The sequence below is a fragment of the Gadus morhua genome, chromosome 16, assembly GCF_902167405.1.
Source record: "Gadus morhua chromosome 16, gadMor3.0, whole genome shotgun sequence".
Taxonomy (NCBI): Eukaryota; Metazoa; Chordata; class Actinopteri; order Gadiformes; family Gadidae; genus Gadus; species Gadus morhua.
The window spans coordinates 13,795,825-13,821,267 of NC_044063.1; the positions used below are offsets into that span (position 1 = coordinate 13,795,825).

Here is a 25,443-nt window from a genome sequence, read left to right on the forward strand (position 1 = left end):
AGACACACAAGATGGACGTCATAAGATGTCACCGCGGAGAACAACAACGTCCGCCGTCCCTCCCTTCGTTGACTGAGACTGAAATCACCGTAATTACCACAGCTCTCATCTCACCGATAAATGCCGCGCTTCGGAAACATTGGATGCTGCAATCTAGAATCAAACAAAATACAACAAGTCTGAACAGTGTTGTGTGGCAGAGAGAGGTCCGGGGGGGGGGGGGGGGGGGAACATGCAATTAAGTGTAATTAAAGACGGAGATTCTTTCAGCGGCAAAGGAGTCAATCTGTGTCCAGTGCCGGACAGAGAACACACAGATCCCCCAGAGATTAGGGCTAAACACCGTCCAAGCTTCTATTTGTTTGTGTGCGTATAAACTAAGCCAACCGCATTTCCAGCTCAAAGTCCCGCGGCCACTTAACACGTATCCGATGTGATGACAAATCAGTCCATTAAGTGTGTGAAAAAGGAAAATGTGTTCAACTCTCGCCCGCGAAATAATAATACCAAACTTCAGAAGGCGCCGTAATCCGCCTTAATGTCTGGGAGTGCAGCTGCGTGTCATAGGGTGATTATGCTCTACCCCCCCTCCCTCCCGTACACACCCAAAGGCCCCGGTCATCCTCAGAGCTCAGCACCCCAAACAAAGGCACTTCACACGGCAGCAGCATCACGGCTGGATTAAGGCACGCAGCCTCGCTCACCTTGAACCTCCGTCACACGTATTAAGTTGTAATTATTCAAATATCCGCGCCGGCGTGAGTCGCGGCACAAAGGCCGGCCGTCCCCGGGCGTGGAAAGAGCAGAGCCAGTGGTTATTTGATCTAATAGGCCACGCGTCAGAGCTGACATTTCGGGTGAGTGGGCTCGGGCGCGTCTGTTTTGTTTGGAAGTCGGAAGAGAGAGGGGGTTATTTGGGAATGACATTTCGTTTCGAGCTGTGCGTGTCTGTCCATGATAATAACAACATCATTTAAGAGGAGGAAGAGGGCAAACAATCACTTGACTAGCAATGCAGGGCCTTAGTAATGGAGCGTGGCACGATGCCATCGCCAATTCATTAGGAGCTCCCGATCCAAACACAATACTACAGGGTGACGATGGGAAGTATCAGGGAGGGGGGAATTGAATTCACAGCCCTTTTTCCCCCCGTGTTTATTCCTGGAGATGAGGTTACCTTCCAGGTCGCGGCTGACGACGGGGCATGGCGGTGAGTGGGGGTGGAAGGGGGCGGGGGGGGAGCTCCTAAGTGTTTCGGGGTGGCCGGGGGGAGGGGTTGTTTTGACACCCAATACAGGCTGGAGACATTATAAGCTAAAAGAAGGAGGCAGACGCGACGTGACAGCGGCTGTCGGGGGAGATAATAACCGCCTGTCATGGTTTAGTTCGGAAATGATGAACAATGTCTGGAGAAGAACTGAATAAAATAGGAGGGAATGAATGACGGTCCATTTGGAGGTGATTGCGGTGGGAGGGAGCGGGTTCTTCGGTGGTTAAATCTGGATATCTCACTGATGTAGATCTGAACCTGCCTGTCAAAGAGCAAACATATCAAGGTCTTTAAACAGCATCGCTTTCCCCTTCTGAAGGATGTAACAACAACAATAACAACAGCAAACATTGCTTCATGCGAATCGAGAATAACCAATCGAAGACCAATTTACACAATATTGTACACTGTTCCCTGAAAAACTGAATTGATCCACTTATACATTTCACCAAAACAGACTCAAAACGGTTGCTATGCATGTTACACAACAACAACAACGTCCAATAACAAGAGGCCATTGTTGTTTGTCCTTCCGACCTCACAGCGATGGCCCCAGCGAGGCCCCAGCGCTAGTCACCGCGTACGTTAGGGACGCGTGTGTCCTCTGTGTACGGGCTCTGACCCAGGTGAACAATACCCATCCAAAATGGTGTCCTTCAGCGGCCCAGCCCTGAACCCCTCTTCCCCACTCCATCCTCCACAGCCCAGGGCCCGCCGGGGTTTACATGAGGTTTGCAAATTTTCATTTCGATTTATATATTATAACTGAAGTGATTTGCTGAAATAAAATCCCCCTCAGTTTACCATGGAGGGGGATGAGTAATATGGAGCGAGAGAGAGAGAGAGAGAGAGAGAGAGAGAGAGAGAGAGAGAGAGAGAGAGAGAGAGAGAGAGAGAGAGAGAGAGAGAGAGAGAGAGAGAGAGAGAGAGAGAGAGAGAGAGAGAGTGAGAAAGGTAGAGGGAAAGAGAAGGTGAGAGAACGCGAGAGAGAGAGGGGGAGAGGGAGGGAGAGAAAGAGAGGGAGATAGAGAGAGAGAAAGGTTGAGGCAGAGAGAGCGAGAGAGAGAGAAAGAGAGAAAGAGAGGGAGTGAGGGAGAAAGGTAGAGGGAGAGAGAGACACAGAGCGAGTGGAGGATGCAACACATTTTCCTCACTTAATATCACATTCTTCTTCTTCGACCAAGGAGGGTCATGTTCTCTCCTATCTTCACTTCTCCGATTCCCTCTGATATCATTAGTATTTAAATGGGGGGAGAGGAAAAAATCACGCTCCCCCACAACAGGGCAGGAAATGCATTAAATATTCCTCCTGTCCTGAACCCTTTTAGCTCACGAGAGGGATGCTGTAGGCTGTTATTGTTGAGGAGCAGTTCGCATGGAAAGCTAGAATGGACATGGTAAATATATAATAAATTGAACTGCCCTTTCAGGAGTTGGCCCAAACTTTGACTAAATGTGCATGCAGGTTTGAAACTATGTATTATTCTAATTATTATAGTAGTTTTATTCTTATAAATATAGTATGATTTGTTCTATCTAAACGTTATCGTATATTCAAATCACAGCTAAAACAACTGAAAATAGAAATCCGACGAGAACGATCAGCAGAAATATTACGATCGGCTCGATCAAAATTAAGATGTTAAAGGATTATGCCAGATATGGGAGTTTTCCTGATTCAATTACCTGAGGTGGCAAAAAAATTCCCTAAAACATCCTTTGCTGCAGAATGTATATTTAACACAGCCATCCACTATCTGCCTCATTATACAGCCAACTGAAAACTCTGATACCCCAGTAAGATTACCGCACCGTGAAATAGTTCCTTTCTTCCATCTTTAATTATCGCTATCTTTATACCATTCTTTGTCTTTTTGTCTGGCCCCCAGACAAGCTCATTTATTAATCACAGCCCAGATACTTAAGCCAAACAGCAGCGCTAAACTCCCCACCCTGCACCTCCTTAAACTCCTCTGCTCTCTTTTGGAGGTAGCTCAATCGCTAAGTAGTTTTACATGCTGAGATTATCCACGTGTGTATCCTCATCTTCCCAAGCTTTGGCTTCGTTTTCCAAGCAGGATGAAAAGCACAATCTGAACACAGTGTGACGGTTCTGAAGACACGAAGACATAATTTCCCGAGCCCTTTGAACATGACATTTTATGGCCCTTTAGGTTTTAATTAGTTTTTTATGCATGACAGTGCTCCCCTCAAATATTTGTGTTCCCTTTGCCCAGATTAACGACCGATAGATTCTTCCATCACCCCTTTCGTTTGCCTTCGCCCCGCTGAATTTCAATTTAATGTTTTCACATTCGCAGCCAGACTTATTGATTTATCATCTGCTCCGACCCTGTTTTTTAAAATCACAAAAACAAATGATTAATCCAACCTCTGTTAACTAAAGTTCTAACGGGCGAGACCCTCCTGAGAGTATGGCCACACGGTCGTAAGTCATTTAGGACCACGACACAAAGGGTCACTTATGTTTACATTCAGGGCGTTTAGCAGACGCTTTTATCCAAAGATACTTACAATAAGAACATTTGTCAGGAGAAAGAGAATCAACAATATATCGCTGTCGTTACAGCAAGGATGTTCATAGAAACAAGTGCCAAGCGCTAACTACTACTAGTTGGGTTAACCTGTTGGTTAGATTATTCCCCGTATACAACAAAGATAGTTAGAATAAGATGCTACACAATGCTAAGTACAATTTTAAGGACATAAAACATATAATGAGTGCATAAGAAGGTGTGTGTGTGTGTGTGGGGGGGGGGGGGGGGGGCTATGCAGAGTTAAGGTGAACTCTGACCAAGTGAGTCAACGGGCTGATGAGGGCCAGGATTCTGAATCCATCCGTGGTCACGCCTCTCATGCGGTCGTAGCGTCGTTCTCCCTCACCTTCTCCCTCCCTGTCTCGGCTGCCCCGCCAAACAAACTCCTAAAGGCCAAAGACGCAGGGTTAGGATTTGGAATCCATATCTAGAATGTCAGCTGTCCTTCCGACAGTGCCCGGTGGGCCGGGAAAATGCAAACAGAAAGATGTTCTACTCCATGGGTTTTGTTCATGGATGTGAGAATATTCCTGCTGTTCTTCTTCTGATTCTTCACACACTCCCGCTCTTTGATTATTGATCTCTCTTTGATCGTTCATGTGACAAGAAAGCGCACTTTTGATTCGCCGCATCAAATTAAAAAGTCATCTCAAACCGGGGACTTTGTGGACGCTCTAACTCAAAGCAAAGTAATACTGCATGTCTGAAGACTCTGCTGCTGAGGCTCAGCATTGTCGGGGCTTTCAAAAAGGGGAATACATCGCAAAGGGCCTGCGAGGTGCTGTCCTGTATGTGAGGACGACAGTAGACCTTTACCTCTGTGTCTCCCAGGCCTCCTGCCTGCCCTGAGATTTTAATGAAAGGGGCCCCTTGAAGGCCCCCTTCTCTGCTGCAGCAGCAAGATGAGATGGACAGGGCCAGCAGAGGTACAGTCCCCCATCGAGAGGGAGAGAGAAAGAGAGGGAGAGAGAGAGAGAGAGGAGAGAGAGAGAGAGGGAAAGGGAGAGAGAGCGAGAGTGTGAGAGAGTGAGAGTGACAGAGGAAGAGAGCTAGAGAGGGAGAGAGGAAGAGAGAGGGAGACAGAGAGAGAGAAAGAGACGAGGGAGGGAGGAGAGAAACAGAGGGAGCGAGAGAAACAGAAAGAGGGTGTGAGAGAGAGAGAGGTCGTGAGAGAGAGAGAGAGAGAGAGAGAGAGAGAGAGAGAGAGAGAGAGAGAGAGAGAGAGAGAGAGAGAGAGAGAGAGAGAGAGAGAGAGTGAGAGAGAGAGAGAGAGAGAGAGAGAGAGAGAGTGAGAGAGAGAGGGTGTGAGAGAGAGAGGGTGTGAGAGAGAGAGAATAAAAACTTAAATGTGAAGGGCACTATAGAACCATGTAACCGTGTTGTTTCTTTCTATCGGTTGAGACAAAAACAGGTCCCACCTCGCGCCCTGCCGTCGACGCCCGTATCTTCATGTCACATCGGCCAAATCCTGTTTGATGTTTGTTGGGTTGTAAGTGCGTGAGAGTTTAAAAAATAAAAACCAACGAAAAGACAAATCCCTTCGGTAAACGGGAGGTGTTTGAGTTTAGGCTGGGCTGTCCACGGCTGGGCGAACACCGCCATCACCTGTCCTGTCGGGGGGCTGATGGGAGAGCTGGAGGTGGCTGTGTCGGTGGTAAAGGCACGGGGGTGTGAAGATAATAGCCCCAGAGGGGGGGAGATATGCATGGTACTTTACTACGGCCGGGCCAGTCTGCTGTGAAGGACTCCAGCCCGGCACAGCCGAGGCCTGGCCATAATCTTCAGCTCATCCTCTGCTTTGGATGTTTTGACGCACTTCTGGTGGCTTGGTGTTTTACTTTTTCGCTCCGTGGCATCCTGTTTATGTATTTTATTTATCTGTCTCTCTCTTCCTCTCTCTTTTCCTTCCCTGTCTCTCGCCTGCTAAAGCTTCTGTTCTCGTCTTACCCTGACTTGCTCTCTCTCTGATGTCCATCTCTGTCTCTGTCTCTCTCTTTCTCTCTGGAATTGGCTCTCTCTCTTTCTGTTTCTGTGACTTTTATTCTCTCTGCCTCCCACCCTCTCTCTCTCTCTCTCTCTCTCTCTCTCTCTCTCTCTCTCTCTCTCTCTCTCTCTCTCTCTCTCTCTCTCTCTCTCTCTCTCTCTCCCCCCTCCCTCTCTACGTGACTTGCTCTTCATGTCTCTCTGCCTCTCTCTCTCTTTGAAACAGCCCTCTCACGATGCCTTGTGTAAACGGAGCCCTCAGTGGCTGTGTCCTTGACTTTTCCTCCTCGTTATTTGTCTTCAAGGAGAGGGAGAGGGAGAGAGAGAGGTAGCAAGGGAGCGAGAGAGAGAGAGTGAGAGAGAAGGAGAGCGAGAGAGAGAGCGAGGCAGAGAGGCGCTGGCTGGAGGGAATCATTTTTCATCATCCAGTCACATGAACTCTAAGATCTGGAGCCTAAGATCTCCTCTTTGCACGTGCTCTTCTCCACAACATTGTTCTCCATATGGTGCATGTGTGTGTGTGTGTGTGTGTGTGTGTGTGTGTGTGTGTGTGTGTGTGTGTGTGTGTGTGTGTGTGTGTGTGTGTGTGTGTGTGTGTCTGTGTGTGTGTGTGTGTGTGTGTGTGTGTGTGTGTGTGTGTGTGTGTGTGTGTGTGTGTGTGTGTGTGTGTGTGTGTGTATGTGTGTGTGTCACTGTGTTACTTGTGTGACTGTTTGAGATTGTGGGTTCGTGAATTTGTGTGTGTGTCTGTGTGTTTATAACTGTGTGACAGCGTGTGTACGTGTGACGTGTTTGGCAGTATGTGCGTGTGCACGTGTTAGTCTGTGTAACTTTGTGCAGCTGTCGTGTGTGGGTGGGTGTGTTTCTGTGCTTTTATTTTGAAGGCTGCCCAAGGGTTGTCCGCGGTAATCTTTGAGGGCACCGAGTCATTGCGGCCAATGAAAATTATACTGTGGTCATAAAGGGTAATCATAAAATAAGCACTTATCTGTGGAAGGTAGACTGCAGCACAGCACTCTTTTGCTTTTATACGGGACTAGGGGATGGCAAGCACTCACCGGCTGCCAGAAGAGGAGGCTACACATGTGAAGAGGCAGCTGGACCACAGAGGGGAGGAGAGGAGGGGAGAGGAGAGGAGAGGAGAGGAGAGGAGAGGGGAGGAGAGGAGGGGAGAGGAGAGGAGGGGAGAGAGGGGCGAGGAGAGGAGGGGAGAGGAGAGGAGAGGAGGGAAGGGGAGAGGAGAGGAGAGGAGAGGAGAGGTGGGGAGAGGAGAGGAGAGGAGAGGAGAGGAGAGGAGAGGAGGGGAGATAGGGGAGAGTAGGGGAGAGGAGAGGGGAGGGGATATGAGAGGAGAGGAGAAGGGAGGAGAGGAGGAGAGAGGGGATGAGAGGGGAGGAGGGGAAGGGGGGCGAAGGGGGAGAGGTAGGGATGAGTGGAGGGGAGGAGAGGAGGAGAGAGAATGGAGGAGAGATGAGTGATGGGGAGAGGATACAAGAGAGGAGAGGGGAGAGGAGTGAAGCGGGGAGAAGAGAAAGCACTTACAAAGCCCTGCTAGTTTGTGGTGTCCGCCTCCCCCCTCCTCCCCCCTCCTCCCCCCTCCTCCCCCCACCCTCTCAGAGGGGCTCAGGTTCACAATGGAGATGAGGAAACAAACGATCGACATTTCATCCTGCAGAGAATACAGCGTAGCCGAGCCGTTGGCCCACTGATGTAAAAGGCCAAGCCATGTCGGGGAGCGAGAGATGCTAAAGTGATTTCACACTCTTTCGGGGGGTGATGGGGGGGGGGGGGGGGGGGGGGTCGAGGAAGAGGCATCACAGCCAGAAAGGAAAAAACAAGGAATGCTAAAACTCAGTGTTGGATAAAGGCGTGTGTGAGAGCAGCTGTCGATGGAGGACTTTGAAGTGTGTCTTTGGTTCGGTGTAGTGACTCAGAGGATCCCCATAAGCGGCTGCACTATCTCAAACAGGCAGGCCCCGGTTGTCTTTAATCACCACCCGGCACCGGCTCCGTCTCATCCAGCCGAAGCCTCCTTAGCTTAGCTTAGCTTAGCTTAGCTTAGCTCAGCTTTGAAAGAAAGACGACAAACAAACACACCGACAACAATGGGAGTGAAGTAAACAGCCAGCGGGGAGGGGGGGGGGGGGGGGAGGGGGGGGGGTGACATGAAGGAGGGAGGAGGAGGAGGAGGGGGAGGGGGAGAAGATGGACACCGAAGCAGAGGGGAGGGCGAATGGGGAGTGCAGGAAGGTATTAAAGGAGGCTTTGTTTCAAACCCTCGAGACCGAGGTACTGGAGGGGTGGGGGCAGGGTGTTTCATAGTGGAAAACAAATAGTTCACTTTGTTACGCGCTTGCTTTTTAAGAGAGCGTTCTATAAACCATCGTGAGGATGGTCTGACAGCGCAGCCCTCACGGGCCAGATTGTACTGTAAATAACCAGACAGGTGACAGTGAGAGGCCCTCTGACTGGGGGAGGAGGGGGAGGAGGGGGAGAGGGGGGAGGAGGGGAGAGAAGGGGGTGGGAAGGAGGAGGGGAGGGAAGGGAGGGAACTCAAGGGCAGGCCCCTAGGCAGCTGCACCCCAGAGGGGTAGAGGTAGAGAGAGAGAGAGAGAGAGAGAGAGAGAGAGAGAGACAGAGAGAGAGAGAGAGAGAGAGAGGGAGAGAGAGAGAGAGAGAGAGAGAGAGAGAGAGAGAGGAGAGAGAGAGAGAGAGAGAGAGAGAGAGAGAGAGAGAGAGAGAGAGAGAGAGAGAGAGACAGAGAGAGACAGAGAGAGAAAGAGAGTAAATTGAATGAGGTAATAAGTCATCTTCCTGGAAGCTGGAACCCGATTATATAAACCCATAGAGATTAAACGAAGACAAAACACAGTGTCAGAAACTTGGGGAAAACACAGGGATTGTATTAATTCAAGGCGGGGAAGGGGGGGGGGGAGAGCTGTAGAGAGCTGTAGAGAGCGAGAGCATTAAAAAGAGCACATAGAGAGAGAGAGAGAGAGAGAGAGAGAGAGAGAGAGAGAGAGAGAGAGAGAGAGAGAGAGAGAGAGAGAGAGAGAGAGAGAGAGGAGAAGGAGATAGAGAGAGAGAAAGGTAGAGGCAGAGTGAGGGAAAGAGAGAGAGAGGGAGAGAGAGAGAGAGAGAGAGAGAGAGAGAGAGAGAGAGAGAGAGAGAGCAAGAGAGGTAGAGAGAGGTTGACGACGGTACACTGGTAAAACAGGAGCATGTTTATTTGGCCTCTGCAGTGGTGGGGTGTGCAGCCTGGTGCTAGTGTTGCCAGGCCCCGGTTCCCTTAATGAATTGACATTACAGCGGGATCAATGGTGAAGCTCTCAGGGTCTTGAAAAAAGTGCTCTTAATGAAAAAGGATTACTCTGCTCCCAAGATCAAGGTCTCTCCCTCGTCTCTCTCTCTCTCTCTCCCCCTCACCTCCCGCCTTCCTTCCCTCGTCTCCTTCCTTTTTACTCTTGTTTTATTCCCTTTTTTTCCCACAATGCTGAGAGGCTACAACTCACACACGACAACCCCCCCGCCCCCCCCCCCCCCCCCCCCCCCCCCCCCCCCCCCCCCCCACACACACACACACACACACCAAATTAACCTGCACGCTGTCCAATCTAATGGCGCGGCTTGTTGAGCATTGCATAGTAATTGCCTCCTCCTCTGTACACACCTGTGTGTGTGTTTGTGATTGTGTCGCTACGTGAGCGTTTGGGGTGCCTTTGGTAACAGATGTATAGCCTGCAGTGCGCTGCTTGATAATAACATTGTTTTCCAATGCGTTTGCATCCATGCACCTGCATACATGTATATGGTTACAGGTGTGGGACTGCATTTGTGCAGCACAGGAACCACCGTTGGCTAATAACCACCACGTCTGCCTCATTTCACAACTTCCACAATTATCCTCAGCTTAGTCCTTTTGGATTCTTGTGTTTGTAGTGTGTCTGTGTGTGTCTGCGTGTGTGTGTACATATGTGTGTGCCAGAGTGTGTGTGTGTGTGTGTGTGTGTGTGTGTGTGTGTGTGTGTGTGTGTGTGTGTGTGTGTGTGTGTGTGTGTGTGTGTGTGTGTGTGTGTGTGTGCGTGTGTGTGTGTGTGTGTGTGTGTGTACATGTGCGAGAGAGGGAGTGGAGAGAGGGAGAGGGAGGGAGGGAGCAGGAGTTAGGGAAGAGGAGGGAGAAGGAGTGGGGAGAAGGAGGGAGGGAGAAGGAGGGAGACAGAAGGTGGGAGGGAGCAGGAGGGCGGGAGGGAGGAGGAGGGAGGGAGGAGGAGGGAGGGAGAAGGAGGGAGAGAGAAGGAGGGAGAGAGCAGGAGGGTGTGCACAGTGAGTGTGTGAGCGTGTCTTTACATACACAGAGCCCCAAACTCACCTGCGATGAATAATTGATCCGGTGAATCTAGGGCACATGAGGTTGGCATGCAGGGGTAGGCAGCTTGCTGTTGCTTCAGTACCTCTCTCTCTCTCTCTCTCTCTCTCTCTCTCTCTCTCTCTCTCTCTCCCTCCCTCTCTGTCTCCTCCTCTGTCTCTCTCTCTCTCTCCCTCGCTCTCTCTCTCGCTCTCTCCCTCTCTCTCTCTCTCTCTCTCGATATATATATATTTATATATATCCCTCTCTATATATATATATATATATATATATATATATATATATGTATATATTTATATATATCCCTCTCTCTCTCCCTCTCTCTCCCTCTCTGTCTCAGTCTCTCTTCCTCTCTGTCTCGTTACCGCTCCCTTTCTCTCCCTCTCCCTCTCCCTTTCTCTCTCCCGTTTCTCTAAGGGGACTCATAGAAGAAGGGTGCCGTTTGGGTGTGAGCTTTAAAATGGCTGCCATATGCACAGATACACACCCAGAGGCAAAGACCTGATGGGCCTGAGAGGTAAATATAGAAAAACCCATTTAAATCATTCATCTGCAAAGAGCTTTACACGGCCCGGGTGCATCGTCTGAAGTACAGTGTGGATGCGCCGCCTGTGAAGTCAAGCCCCGTCAGGGTGATGTCATCTTCATGTCACCTTTGTTTCGAGGTGAAGACACACTAGACTAGGAGTTTGTCTTGTGGCTAAATATACGGGGCGTCGCAAGAGTTAGAAGATGGCAGCTGGAGGAAAGAAGAGAAGAGGTGTTTGGGAAGAGAAAATGGTGGTTAGGTTATTGATGTGAAATGCTTCGTTTCTTCAGCGCTAACAGAACGCGGGGTTACACGACTTAGTGTTCTTCCCGCGGCCCACTAAGCAGACAACAACTCGTACACAACGCGGTAAATCCAAGGCGGGTGTGTGTGTGTGTGTGCATCACAACACACACTACGTTATTCATGTTCTCACGGAGCACTCGGTGCCTGGTGGAAGGGTGAACGGCCACGTCGGTGTCGGGGTGAGCTTTGTTATGTAAGCTGACCGTGAAGGAGGAGGAGGAGGAGTAATGTACGGCGTGTCACTTCCTGTCGTTCCCGAAACCACACGTGGACGACAGCCATGGAGAGAACGACGCACATGTCGAGTCACTGATCCCCCTGCTGCCTGGGGCAGCACACGGGGCTAAATATAGCTCGCTTATTATCCCGGCTAATACTCAGCCACGAGAATATTCATTTGTCTTGGGATTGTGCGTTTACCTCGAGAACACAACCTCGCTGCCACCATTGTGTTAATAGAATACGGCGGAGATAGACGCTACCGTTAAAAAGTTTGGGGTCACTGAGAAACGTCCTCATTCCTTTAAGAAAAGCACAGTTTTTTTCGATGAAGAAAACATTAAATCAATCAGAAATACATTCCTGACGTTGTTAATGTGGTAAATTACAATTCTAGCTGGAAATGGCAGATATTTTATGGAATATCTACATTGGTGTACAGAGGCCCATTTCCAGCAACCATCGCTTCTGTGTTCTAACGGTACATTGTTTAGCTAATCGTGTTAAAAGGCTAATTGATGATTAGAAAAACCTTGTGCAATTATGTAAGCACAGCTGAAAACTTTTGTATAAAGGGTGAGGTGTTTTCATTGAAAACATGAAATTGTCTGGGTGACCTCAAACTGATGAACGGATGTGTAACCGCACTCCAATCATTGTGTTAAAAGAGTACAGCAAACATATAACCTGCCTGTGTTTCTGTCTCAAGGGCAGAGCCCACACTTGAACCTCGGGTTTATGCAGAGTCAGGGTAGAGGACCTTAGCGGAGTCGGGGTTCAAGGCTCACAACGTTTGTTCATGCCCTTCTGTAACTCTGAGTTCTGCCTTTCCTTAACTACTTCCCAATGATGCTTCGTTGTTCATTAACGCCAGCCTTGAACACGAGTGGCTGATGATCAATAGAGAGACAGGGGTCCGGGGGGGGGGGGGGGGGGCGTATCGATAGCTGTACCCCTCTGTGAAACACACGGTTGGTTGCCATTGTCTCTCCGAGGAACTTCCGATATTCCACCTTTGTGTTTGCTTTTGCGATACAAATCTATACATCAATTTGCCTCATCAAACAACCAAAGTCATTAAGCAGGACGGAGAAGGATGGCTTAAATGGTAAAAGGATTGTATTTATACAGCGCTTTTCTAACCTGTGGCCACCCAAAGCGCTTAACAACATTGCCTAACATTCACCCATTCATTCACACCTTCACACACCGACGGTGTTGTCAGCCACACAAGGCAGCAGCCGGCTAGTCAGGAGCAGTCAGGGTGAGGTGCCTTGCTCAGGGACACCTCGACACTCAAGCTAGGGGGAGCCGGGGGGAATCGAACTAGCAGCCATCCGGTTACCAGCCAACCAGATGCAGACCGTCGCTACGCTGGACATAGAGAGCCCGGTCGAACAGGAAACAGTACCCACCCCCTCAGCCCCCGCAGCCATTATTCCTGAAAGCTAATTATTAGCGCTCCAACCACTGAGAGTAATGGCGTTGGCCCTCACACACTCTTTATCACTTTAAAGGTAATACATGGACTGTGCGTGGATACATTCGGGAGGTTTTATATGCACGCGGTCTGGCAGAGTGATTTATTTAGCCTGACCACTCTTGTGCATTATGGCCAATGGAGAGCGACGAGCCGGCTCCGCCAAAGGTTGCCTGGCGTACTGTAATGTGGATGTCCCATGAAGAGGCCCTGAGTGTGTGTGCGTTTGTGTGTGTGTGTGTGTGTGTGTGTCTGTGTGTGTGGGAGTATGTGTGTGAAGGGCATTAGATAGTTTGTCTGTGGTTTTGAGTGTGTGTGTGTGTGTGTGTGTGTGTGTGTGTGTGTGTGTGTGTGTGTGTGTGTGTGTGTTTGTGTGTGTGTGTGTGTGTGTCTGAGCGACGTTCATGCGTCTGCATCACACGCGCAACGCCGCGGCGCTCCCGTCCCTCGCGTACACAAACGGCAGTTCGGAATGTATGCAAATATAATTAGCGTCTGCGCGGCGCTGCCATTTAGCCTTAATGGAGATGTTGCTATTAAAGAGCCGTGAAGAGCCTCTCATCCCGACGCTCCTGCCGCCCCGCTCCGCACCTTGGAATGCCACGCCGCCGCCACCGCCGCTAATGAACGCGGCGGTCTCTGAGCAGCAGGCGCCCGAAACATCTCCGCTCTCCTTTCGTACGCCCCGCCGTGCCCTCTTTGCTAGTTCTGCTCGTCGCTATTTACAGCGATCTATAAGGCGGGAAAGTGTTGATGACTCGCGTCGCCGGCGACTCACGCCTGGTCGGCGTTGTTGTTGTTGTCGATGTTGTTGTTGTTGTCGTTGTTGTCATCGACTAACCATTTGTTCCCGGACTGTTTGTTGTGGTTCGCTGCGGTGCGATGCTTTGTTTACCCCTGGCTGGAGGAACCCGCCTCACGCCCTCACCCCTCCTCAGCCTCACCCCCCACCCCCTGACCCCCCTCAGCCCCTCTCACCCCCTCACCCCCTCCCCCCTCAAGCCTCACTCCCCTCATCCCCCTCACCCACTCCCCGCCGCGGTTCAGCGTAGAGCGCGGCGGCGGCCGGTTGTGACACAACACGCCTTTCCTTCCCCGCCGCCGCTTGCTCTTTCTCTTTCTACATCCTTCCTGGCGTTCCACCCACCCCATCCCCCCATCCCCCCCTCTCCGCGATCCAAACACGCCGCCTCCCACTCTGCGCTCTCCGAGCGAGGAGGCCGTGTGCAGACGATCGGCCGCCACTGATCTTCATATCCGAGGGGCGGCGGCAGCGGCAGCACCGGAGAACAGCACTTAAGAAGCAGGAGACATGAATAAGGAACAGGGGCGCTCTTCCTCCTGGTCCAGAGAGTGCTAACAGCGCTAACGGCGCCCAGTAAACATCTGCTCGCCGCAACACGCCGCTAAACACCGGCGCTCTCGTTTTAGTAGCCTCTATCTGCGTCACAGTGTAGGAAGGCTGTGTTTATGTTCCTAGACGGAACCAGGAATTAAAAGGAGCGCTGGGGCTAGGAGAAGCTAGTAGCTAAGATGATGTATCACGGCCCATTTAACTATTAGTGTAGCTTGTTGTCGTCAACCGGAGCGCAGAGGCTAGGAGGAGCTAGGCTAAGCTAAGATGTTGAGGCTAGGAGAAGCTTGTAGCTAAGCTAGGATGCATCATAGTCAAATGTCCATTGAACTATTAGCGTAGCTTGCTGTCGTCAACCGGTGCACTGAGGCTAGGAGAAGCTAGGCTAAGATAAGATGCATCATGGTCAATCTAACTATTAGCATAACTTGTTGTTGTTGTTGGGGAGGATTGATGTTGATAATCTAAGACTTATTATCGTGAGATTTAATAGATTACAGAGTTGACATGAACCTTTTATGGGGGATAAGAGACATTATGGGTAAGCTGAGGTTGTTACATTCCTCACTTTATTTCTGAGATACTGAGACCAAGGGAACCAATAAGTTCTGAACGGGCTGCCCTGATAAGTACAATCATTAGGAGGCTATCTGAAAACACACACATACACACACTCACACACTCAAACAAACATACCCACACACACAACCATGCACAGCTACACGCACACACAGGCCAGATATGATGAAGACAGCTATGAGTAATGGTCCAGGAGCCGGATCCGATAACACAACATTCTCCTTGTTCTACATACATCATTAGAGTTATCTGTTGTTCCTCCTTATCAATGAGGCTGACAGCGCTGCTCCGTTGCCGTGGCGCCGTGGCGGAGCACAGGTGACAGGTGATCACTAACAAGGAGCACAACCAAAACACAACAACAGCAGCATCGACTTTTAGAGACGGCATCAAAGAACCCTCCAATGAACAGCCTCCAAAGAAGAAGAGTGTTAAAGTGTTGGGATCACGACACACCGAAGCTGAAGGTTTGGGATTTTCGCAAAACACGGAGGAGCGGATTACATGGAAGCGGATCGGATCAGAGTGGATAGGATCGGAACGGATTGGAACAGTGCGGTTAAGAGTGGATCCGAGCGGATGGGAGCAGATGGGAGCCGAGTGGTTAGAAGCGGATGGGAGCGGATCGGAGCATTCCGAAGGAATGGGAGCAGGTCAGAGCGGAGTGGAACGGATCCGAGCGGATGGAAGCTCCTCCTGTGTCCGTCGGGCCTGTCGGACGCAGCTCATCCAAACCGACTCACTTATCGCTTTGTAGTCTGGAGCCACCTCTGTCTGAGTCTCCATGAGCACCTTCGGAACCAGGCCTCCCATTACGCATTCCCCATTCTGCTCGATTATGTAAAAAAATCCTAATCACGATTATTTTGGTCAATATTGAAATCACAATTATTCAAATGATTATATTTGAGTTTGAAAACATGATGTAGTTATTCAGAATGTCTCTCTCAAAAACACTTTGTAACAGAGAACTATGAAAGTTGTCTTAAAATATATAAACAAAATGGTGAAATAGAAAATTTTCAAATCTAAAATAATGTACAGATATGTATCCAGCTGTTCTGCACTTGCCATAAAACATTTAATGAAATAAAAAAAATATTTAAACTAGATTATATTAGTTTTGATCAAAATTCTGCCCAGCCCTGGTCTGACGGCAGAGAGGAGAGGGGATCGGAGACCAGGGAGCCGAACCAGCCAGACTCGTCCCAGGGTCCTCCGAGGGGCAACGGGAGGAAATGAAGTTTGTCCAGCGTAATGTTGGGAAGGAGTCAGGGGATTGTGTGGAGGAACACTCTCTCCCTCCCATTAGCAGATCTGCCTTATTCATGAGGGCGATCCAGCGTGAACTATGTTCCATCGATATTCTGCACTGTCTCCTCCGCAGTCCGCCCGGGAGAGACCCCCGAGTCATCCCACCGCATTCATTTATTTATCTATTTCACCCTCGGGTGCCGTCGACAAAGGAAGGACCCTTCGCGGCCACCGGAGGTCACGCAAGGTCAAGTTGCACCCCAGTGAGCTGCTTAATTACCCCCCCCCCCCCCCCAACGACCCCCAGAGGAAGAGAAAGAGGAGAAGGAGTTGGAGGATGGGGAGGAAGAGGTGGAGGAGGACTAGGTGGAGGACGAGGAGGTGGAAGAGGAGGAAGAGGAGAAGGAGGAAGATGTGGAGGCGGAAGAGGTTGAGGAAGAGGAGGAGGAGGGAGAGGAGGCGGACGAGGAAGAGAAGGAGGTGGACGAGGAGGAGGAAGAGGGGGTCCTGCCTGCCGTGTTTGACTGCATGTACGCGGCGGCTTGCAGTGTAAACACGGCCCTCGTCTTCCAGAGCGCGTTATTCTCCCCGTTCAGAACCTCCCCTTGATTCTGCTGAACACCAACAGGCTGAGTTGGCATCTCCCTGCTATGTCCTGTCCAGAGCTGTTTATGTAATACCATCTGAGCTGAAAGGAGCATTGTGCGGGCACACAATGCTGGTATGACACGCAATCACTTGCCTTTACATTTCCGTGCGCTGACAACAATCCCAAGAGATCTTTTTGTTTTTTAACCGATTTTCTTATAAAAACACCCACACACACACACACACACAAACACACAAACACTCTCACACACACACACAGGACACAACACAACAGCACAACAGCAAACAATGATGCTTTTGAAAGCTTGTTTATGATGTGAAAACATATATTAGATCCCTTCTCTGTGGTGTACGGATGGGAACCGGCTCTATCGCCCACGACAATAGGTTTACCTGTTGTTTTTTGCCTGTGTTCTGACGCTTACACATACACACACACACACACACACACACACACACACACACACACACACACACACACACACACACACACACACACACACACACAAACAACCCACACACACCGAAAATGCTGTCTGTGTGTTTCATTCAGAAGCAATGTTGAGGGGCTATCGTAGTCAGGTTAAAGGGAACACGATCATGGGGAGAGTGACCAGACAGCCCAGCATGTACCCCCTCAGTCTAAGATAAGATACGACACAAAGCTTACACAGGCAAAGAGCAAGGGTTGTCCATGAAAGGATGGCGTAACCAAACTCGATGAGAGGATAATAATGACATCGTTCCGGATATGGAGGTGGAGCTGGAGATAGCAGTGGAGGTGGAGGTTGAGGTGGAGGTGGTGGTGGAGGCTGGAGGCTGGAGAGGTGGCGGAGGTAGTGGAGGGGAAGGAAGCTGGCACCAGAGATAGGGCCCATCATTCCTGCAGAATCAACGAGTGGATTCAGACACCATTTTTGTTATGAATGGAGGAACAACATGTTCCTCCATCCATTCACACGTTTTCCTCCGATCCTCTGCCTCAACGGAGGCGCTTATACGTTACTCTATCTGGAAATTCGACTTTTCCCTTTTCAGGGAACTTTTCTTTCAAACTAATCTCTCCTCAGACAGAGATACGGCGCGATAAGGCGATAAAAGGAGCAGTGATTTGAGACGAGGAGATTAAGCCGAGTAAAGAATCAATTACCGTGTCCTGACAGGAGACCTGTGGAGCGGCACAGGGAGACGGAGGAGGGGGGGGGGAGGTTCTCCTTCTGTGTCCAACATGATTAGCATCCACAACACTGCTTTGAAACGTCCCCCCAGCCAGACGGGACCTCCCTCTTTATTCCCCCGCTCGCCCTATCAGTCCATCTCGCCCTACCATCATCCCCCCTGTCAGGAGGTCCTCTTGAAGACAGCACGTCTCTCCAAGGCTTCGTGGAGTTAAGAACTAAAGTTTGAGACACAGGGGCGGGGGGGGGGGGGTTGCTTTACTTAGTGGTGGTGGTGGGACGGGGATGTTGGAGTTGCTATGGTGTCGACCCCGGCGGAAGGTACAGGGTTCGATCCCCAAGTGTTATGTGTTGGCATCCTTTGAGAGACCTAACTGTACGTTCACACCAAAAGCTCTAAAAGATGCACAATCGCAGAATAGCTCCAAACGCAACGCTGTCCAAAATATTTCCAGATCATATCGCTCTTGCGATTTAGCTTTTCCATTTAAAGGACCCGCGCTTTTTGCCTACTACACACTCGTAGTTGAGGCAAGTGCTGCTGCTGATGCTGAGCCACAAGATAGTCCTAAGTTTGGTCAATAGAAAAATAATAATAAGCATAAATACATGATACACTGAATAACTAATTAATGGAGTGATTGCTTATATGCTAGATTAAAGTTTAGTTGATCGCTATCGTGTGTGTGTGTGTGTGTGTGTGTGTGTGTGTGTGTGTGTGTGTGTGTGTGTGTGTGTGTGTGTGTGTGTGTGTGTGTGTGTGTGTGTGCGTGTGTGTGTATAGTGTTGTTTATTATGGAAAAGATCCGCTCAACGTTAACATTTGTGCCAGGCACACACGGCAAACTGACAAATTATAAATAGATTTTTGTGCGGTATCTCCCTGCTTCTGAAATGCGCGCACATCTCCACCCACCGCTCGTCCGCTGGTTTCCATCAGCATTCCACTGTGCGACCATCCCTGTTGCGTAATGCGGATTGCGTATGCCCTCATACATTGTTGAAATCATATGCTGGATGCTTCATTCTTTCTATGTGTTTTTTAGTTAATGATCGGGCTATAATAAGACCACGTTGGCTATGCACTCGTGGACAAAAGGGGATAGTGGTTGGTGGAAACCGGGACATTTGAGCTCAGGACACGCAACTCAAAATTTCACGCATCATGATGAAGGAACAAATGCGTGGTAGGAACTAGGACCTAAAGTTCTCGCACATGTTTACTGGGACCAACGCAGGTGAGAGACATCTACATTCCGATTGGCTGGCGGTCATTTACAGCCAAAACGCTACTAGCTCATTTGCATAGAGTTGAGCTGTTTTCAACTCTCATTGACAGCTTTTCAGCTTTAAAGCTATCACTCAAGCGTTTTATCGCTCAAGCGTTTTATCGCTCATTTCTAATAGAAAGTGAATGGGCGTTTATCGCTCAAAACGTTTTACAGCTTTTGGTGTGAACGCACAGTAAGCCCTACTCACTCCTTAGTGAGCTCTATCTGACTTCACTGTAAGACAACTCCTAAGCCCTTAGTGAGCTCTACCCGACTTCACTGTAAGATTGCTAAGCCCTTAGTGAGCTCTATCTGACTTCACTGTAAGATAACTCCTAAGCCCTGAGCGAGCTCTATCTGATTTCACTGAAAGGTAGCTAGGCCCTTAAGCAAGCTCTATCTGACTTCTGTCTAAGCCACTTTGTATGAAAGCATCTTCAATAGAAACAATAAACTTCTCGTCTAAAGTTCTCGGCTGAAGGTTGAGACCCGGGAGGGAGTGGTTCAACCTTTGGCGGTTTATTCTACCCACCTCATTCTTGGGGGCGAGGTAAGTGGCTCGCTGATCCCGGAGAGGATGCGTTATTTGGCATTGTTGCCCAGAAGCCACCAGGCTTAACAAGGGGATTACAGCGTGGCCCTTGAGACGGGGCTGACACAACATTACAGGAGGTGTTCCAACCGACGGGCAGAATTACTGCTACAGGTCAGAGGGATGAGAGACTGAAGGTCACAGCTCTAGCCGTGGTTTTGAGAGGAGGGAATGTATTCCAATAAATACACAGGTCTCAGGCGAGAGACTAATACTCCACTGTCGCCCGGAAAACAATCGGATTGCCAACGCACAGGGGCACAGGGCGGCGGAGGCGATCGATCGAGTAAAGTGTATCAAGCTGTCACCAAGCCTTGAATAATACATCTAGCAGAGCAGTCTGGCGCTGCGGTGGCGCTGAGACCGGGCGCCTTCGCCGCACGAAACGTGAGTCACTCCGCTTTCGTTTTTTTCGACGGTAACCGGGGGATAAGTCACGCTCGTCGTCGTCACACCGGGCGAGCCAGCGGCGGATCGGGGCGTAATCACGTCACCAATCAGCGGAGAGACCTAAATGCCTCAGAGAGGCCGTCGACGTGGCGACCAAATGAACATTCCACGAGCCATTAAACGCGCGCCGGCGCTAATGTCACGGCGGCGGCATGCTGCAGAGCGGGAGTGATGGGCGGAGATAAAGAAAATACCCCCAACGCTCGGTTCCCCGAAGGGGGCCGCATGTCGGAAAAGGCTGAGCGTGGACGTGAACGTTTGTGCTTGTGTGGTGGAGTCACACACATAGATAGGAGTCTGTGTGGGTGTGTGTGTCTGTGTGAGTGTGCGTGTGTGTGTGTGTTTGTGTGTGTATGTATGTGTGTGTGTGTGTGTGTGTGTGTGTTTGTTTGTCTGTGTGTGTGTCTGTGTGTGTGCCTTTGTGTGCGTGCAGATGTCTGGTGGGGTAACGTACATAGATAGGAGTGTGTGTGTGCGTGTGTGTGTGTGTGTGTGTGTGTGCATGTGCGTGCGTCTGTGCGTGTGCGCGTGGGTGTGTGAGTGGGTGTGTGTGTGAGCATCTCATAGCTCTGGAGCAGGTGTGTTTGTTTGCTGTGTTCAATAGACTTTTAGTCACAGGCCCGCGAGAGGGAGAGCATGCTGGGCCAGGCAGGGGGGCTTTAGATTGGAGACACTAAGCCATGAAGCAGCCGAAAAAACAGTGACGCAATGTCCATATTTGTGGAAGGCACTTTGGTACTAGTTTGTTTGAGAGAAAGGGGATTTACACCCGAGCAGCATGTGATCTGCTTAAAGTGGAAGTATCTCTGTAGGATGAGTGACTCTCGGTTCCGGTCCCCCGACGTAATTGTATCCCATCACCGCCCGACTCGTGGCGCTCTAACGTCTGATTTGCCTCCGCGTCACATCCATCCACGGCTCCCGTCCTTGTCAGAGTAATCCTCTCTTTCAGGTTCCGACTCCGGCTCCACTTGTTTACGCTCAGTATTCAATTCAAGTTCAACTATTGCTGAACTAATTTGTATTCTCCTTCTCTTCCTTCATGGTGGGTGTCTGTGTGATCTCCGTCTGTCTCCCTTTGTCTGGGATCTCCCACCTCCCTCCCTCCGTCCCGGTGTGTGTGTGTGTGTGTGTGTGTGTGTGTGTGTGTGTGTGTGGTGTGTGTGTGTGTGTGTGTGTGTGTGTGTGTGTGTTGGTGTGTGTGTGTGTGTGTGTGTGTGTGTGTGTGTGATCGACGCTACAGGCTGTGGGCTGGAGTTCCTGCTGGTCCTTTGCGGCCTGGAGCTCTCGTGGTCCTGCCCTCGTCACTGCATCTGCTACACGGCGCCGAGCACCGTCTCCTGCCAGGCGCACAACTTTCTGTCCGTGCCGGAGGGCATCCCGGCCAACAGCGAGCGCATCTTCCTGCAGAACAACAAGATCCACCGGCTGCTGCGTGGCCACTTCAGCTCCACCACCGTCACCCTGTGGATCTACTCCAACAACATCTCCTACATCGATCCCTCCACGTTCCACGGCTTCACCCTGCTGGAGGAGCTGGACCTGGGGGACAACCGCCACCTGCGCTCCCTGGCCTCGGACACCTTCCACGGGCTGAGCCGGCTCAACGCGCTGCACCTGTACAGGTGCGGCCTCAGCGCCCTGCCCAACAACATCTTCCAAGGCCTGAGGAACCTGCAGTACCTCTACCTCCAGGTAAGCCCTTCCCTGGGTCGAGTCGTAGCACTGCTCGACTGGACGACAGGTGCTGTTGTCCTCGATACATTAACATTACATGGAGGGTATTTTTGCTTTTATCAAAAGCGACTTATAAAGTACATTTGTCGGAAGAAAGAGAAAATATCTTACTGTCGGTACAGCAAGGATGTTACCCTAAGGTAACCCATTCCCCGTATACAGCAAAGATAGCTAGGATAAGATGCTACACATTGCTAAGTACTATTTTTAAGTGCAGGGACATACAACATGCAACAAGTGTGTACATTGTGTGCAAGTACGTACAACATACAACAAGTGTGTGCATTAAGTACCGGGACGTACAACATGCAACAAGTAAGTAAGAGGGGTGTGGTGGGTTAACCCGGTTCCTCGTGTCCGTCCTCAGGAGAACCACCTCAAGTTCCTGCAGGACGACACCTTCATGGACCTGCACAACCTGAGCCACCTCTTCCTGCACGGGAACCGTCTGTGGAGCCTTCACCAGAACACCTTCAGGGGCCTGCGGGCCCTGGACCGCCTGCTGCTGCACCAGAACCAGATCCAGTGGGTGGACCGCCTGGCTTTCCACGACCTGCGCCGTCTCACCACCCTCTACCTGTTCAACAACTCCCTGGTGGAGCTGTCCGGGCAGTGCCTGGACACACTGCCCGCGCTGGAGTACCTGCGCCTCAACGACAACCCCTGGTCCTGCGACTGCAAGGCCCTGTCGCTGTGGGAGTGGCTGAAGCGCTTCAAGGGCTCCACCTCCACGGTGGGCTGCCAGGCGCCCGCCCCCATGCTGGGCCAGGACCTCAAGCAGCTCAAGCAGGAGGACTTCCCCCACTGCTCCCCCACCGTGCCCAACTCCGAGTCCCGTGCCCAGAGCAAGACCAACAACCTGTCCGGCACGGTCAACCCGTCCATGAACGGCGGGGTGGTGGCGGTGGCGGCGGGGGGGGCAGACCCGCATCGTGCACCCCCCGCCGCCGCCGGCCGCCCGGCCCGGACGGTCCCGGAACTGCACCAAGCCCCGCAACCGGTCCGGCGGCAAGGGCAAGGGCGACAACGAGGTGCACTCCAAGGAGCTGATGGCCGACAAGGAGGACTCGTCCCCGGACTTCGGCGACGGGGGGAAGTACGACCACACGTCCCCCGACGGCACCGTCACGCGGAGGAAGCACAAGTGCACTCCCCGGACCACGGTGCGCCCCCCTAGTGGGGTGCAGCAGGCCAACAACAGGGCGGCGCTGATGCACCGCTCCTCGCTATACCTTGGCCTTCTGTTGGGGGCCCTAGTGATCTCAGACATGGCGCACATCCTGCGTTGACCAGCAGGGGGAGGCGAAAAAGCTCATGGATAGAAAATCGCGAAACCCCCTCGAGCGGTGCACATAGGCCCCGAGGCTCATATGTGTGTGTCCTATTGTGTGGCGTGTGTGTGTGTGTGTGTTTGATGTTGTTGATGTATGTGCGTGTGAGTGTGTATGAGTGTGGATGTGTGTGGATGTGTGTATGTGTATGTTTGTGTACAACTGTGTGTAGGAGCATACTTTTCAGAGTATGAAACCTCCAAGCATCCCAACATGTAAGCAGAGAGACTCGTAGTACTTTTCGAGGGGCTACGATCCGTGGGAAAAGGGGGGGAAGGGAATAGGAGGAGAAATGCAGCACAAGCTTGCACTGCCATTATAATTAAACCTAAAATTGTCTGTGTTTCTCTTTTTTTCCTTTAAAGCTAAGTCTTTCACTCAAACAAAGTTTCAAAGATGATCCTTGGAGACCAGATGAATGGATTTACCATTTTCCCCATGAGATGGGGATGGAGAGAGAGTGGTGTGTGTGTGTGTGTGTGTGTGTGTGTGTGTGTGTGTGTGTGTGTGTGTGTGTGTGTGTGTGTGTGTGTGTGTGTGTGTGTGTGTGTGTGTATACATGCAGGTGTGCTTGTGAGAGAGAGAGAGAGAGAGCTGAGAGAGGAGAGAGATGATGAGAGAGGATGAGAGAGAGAGACGAGAAGAGAGATGAGAGAGAGAGAGACGGTTAGAGAGAGAGAGACGGTTAGAGAGAAACTAAGAGGCATTGCGAGGATAGAGAGAAAACAGTTACGTAATGAAAAAATATAATGAATGTGCTAGTTAGCAACATCAAGGATACGCTCACGGTTGTTCAAAGTGTTCCAATGGAGTTCAAGTTGCAGGTCACAGCTCGTTAAGGATGACAACACAGGGAAACAAGGAGCCTCCTTTCCTTGCTTTCCAAGTCATCTTGCCAACGTATTCTATGTTGCTTCTTATTCCCATTCTTTGCTCACCAGCGGAGTTCACTTAAACAGGACGAAGGAAGGCATCCAACACATCCTCATTCAGTATCACAACGATGAATGTGGTGTTGAACACGTCTGCGCAGCACGGATCTAGCCATGGCTCTGGATGGGCGTGAACATAAGCCCAGCCCGTTGAACCCGGACTCTGTAGGGTACGGTAGTGAAACTCTTCTGTTGCTGTCGGTGTACAATGCCAGCTTTGTTCCCTGTGGTACCGTGAGATTCCATACCCGCGTACTTACACTATTTTCCCCCAGTGAGCATAGCATTTCTATGTCCATCGTACCGAACGCTGTTCCCTTCTGTGCAACTGAATACTAAGCTGTAAGCGTTAGCTCCTGGTTAGCCTGCTATCTGCGATCTGATTTGCTCTGTTTCTTACCTTTTTTGGGGGTTTATTTGCTTGGAAATCTGCGTCTGGCGAGGCTTCGACAGTTTGTCTATATCGTTGTATCAATTGTTCATCGGATATTGTTTTTCAAAAGATATATATTAAAAAAAACAAGGACCTAGAGATGCACCCCGGCCGAAACCCCTGCCTCAGGACAAATGGAGGAGGGGGGGGGGGGGGGCGGAGCCTTAGGGGTCAGGGGTCAAATTGAATTTTTTTCCCAGGGCACTTGTGAGCTGATCCTGGCAGTGTGTGGGCATTCCCTCCTCATTGACAATTACGGACATTTTGTTTTTTTTATATAAAAGTCACCAAAAGTCAAGGAATAAAAAAAAAAATACTTAAAAAACAACAACAAATCGTGTACCTTAAATAACTTCTGTGATTAATAAATTATTCAACGAGAAAAAAGCAGCAACATGACATTACGGACAGCTTGGAGGAGCAGATGTTTTCAGAAAGGAACTGCGATCTCGTTCGCTGTCGCTATGGACACAGATGAAGAGAATCAGCGGGATTGGTCACAGCGGACGGACGGACAGACTTACTTCTTGTCTCCTAACAGGAAGTGGCACCCACAGGAGCACTTCCTGCCGTTCCAAAGCTTTTGAGCCTGTCTCCAATCCAATAACAAGATGGTGTTTGTTACGATGGTAGTGTGAACTGTAAAAACATTAAAAACAGTGGACTCACTGCAGTGCGGATATTAATCACTTACTGTATTATAATGAGAAAAAACAATATTGCTGATTTGGATGATAACAGGGTTTTGTACTCCTACTTTCAGGGGGGAGGAGTCTTTGTTCATACTGATTTGTTTGCACAATTTCCGTTTTTTTTTCCTTACATTTTTTTTTTGTCTAATTGTTCCGTTTACATAAAACCTGATTCGTGAAACAATGCACAATCCGGTCCAAACCGACCCTGCTTCCCCTGTCACTCGCCCATCCGACCTCTACCCTCTCCCCGCCGACGTCCAAACGGTTCACTCGTTATCATGAAAGAGCAACAGTACAAAATGTTTATAAAGATATTA

At 50.3% G+C, this 25,443-nt stretch overlaps 1 protein-coding gene across 1 annotated transcript in view; it reads left to right on the plus strand.

Annotated features, from left to right (window-relative positions):
- Positions 1 to 23,563, plus strand: part of rtn4rl1b (reticulon 4 receptor-like 1b) — a 152,725-nt gene extending 129,162 nt beyond the window's left edge. The window contains 3 exon segments of the mRNA XM_030337159.1: positions 21,242 to 21,693; positions 22,103 to 22,648; positions 22,650 to 23,563. Of these exon segments, the coding sequence (XP_030193019.1) occupies positions 21,242 to 21,693; positions 22,103 to 22,648; positions 22,650 to 23,024 (1,373 nt within the window). The 3' untranslated portion in view covers positions 23,025 to 23,563.
- The last annotated feature ends 1,880 nt before the right edge of the window (positions 23,564 to 25,443 follow it).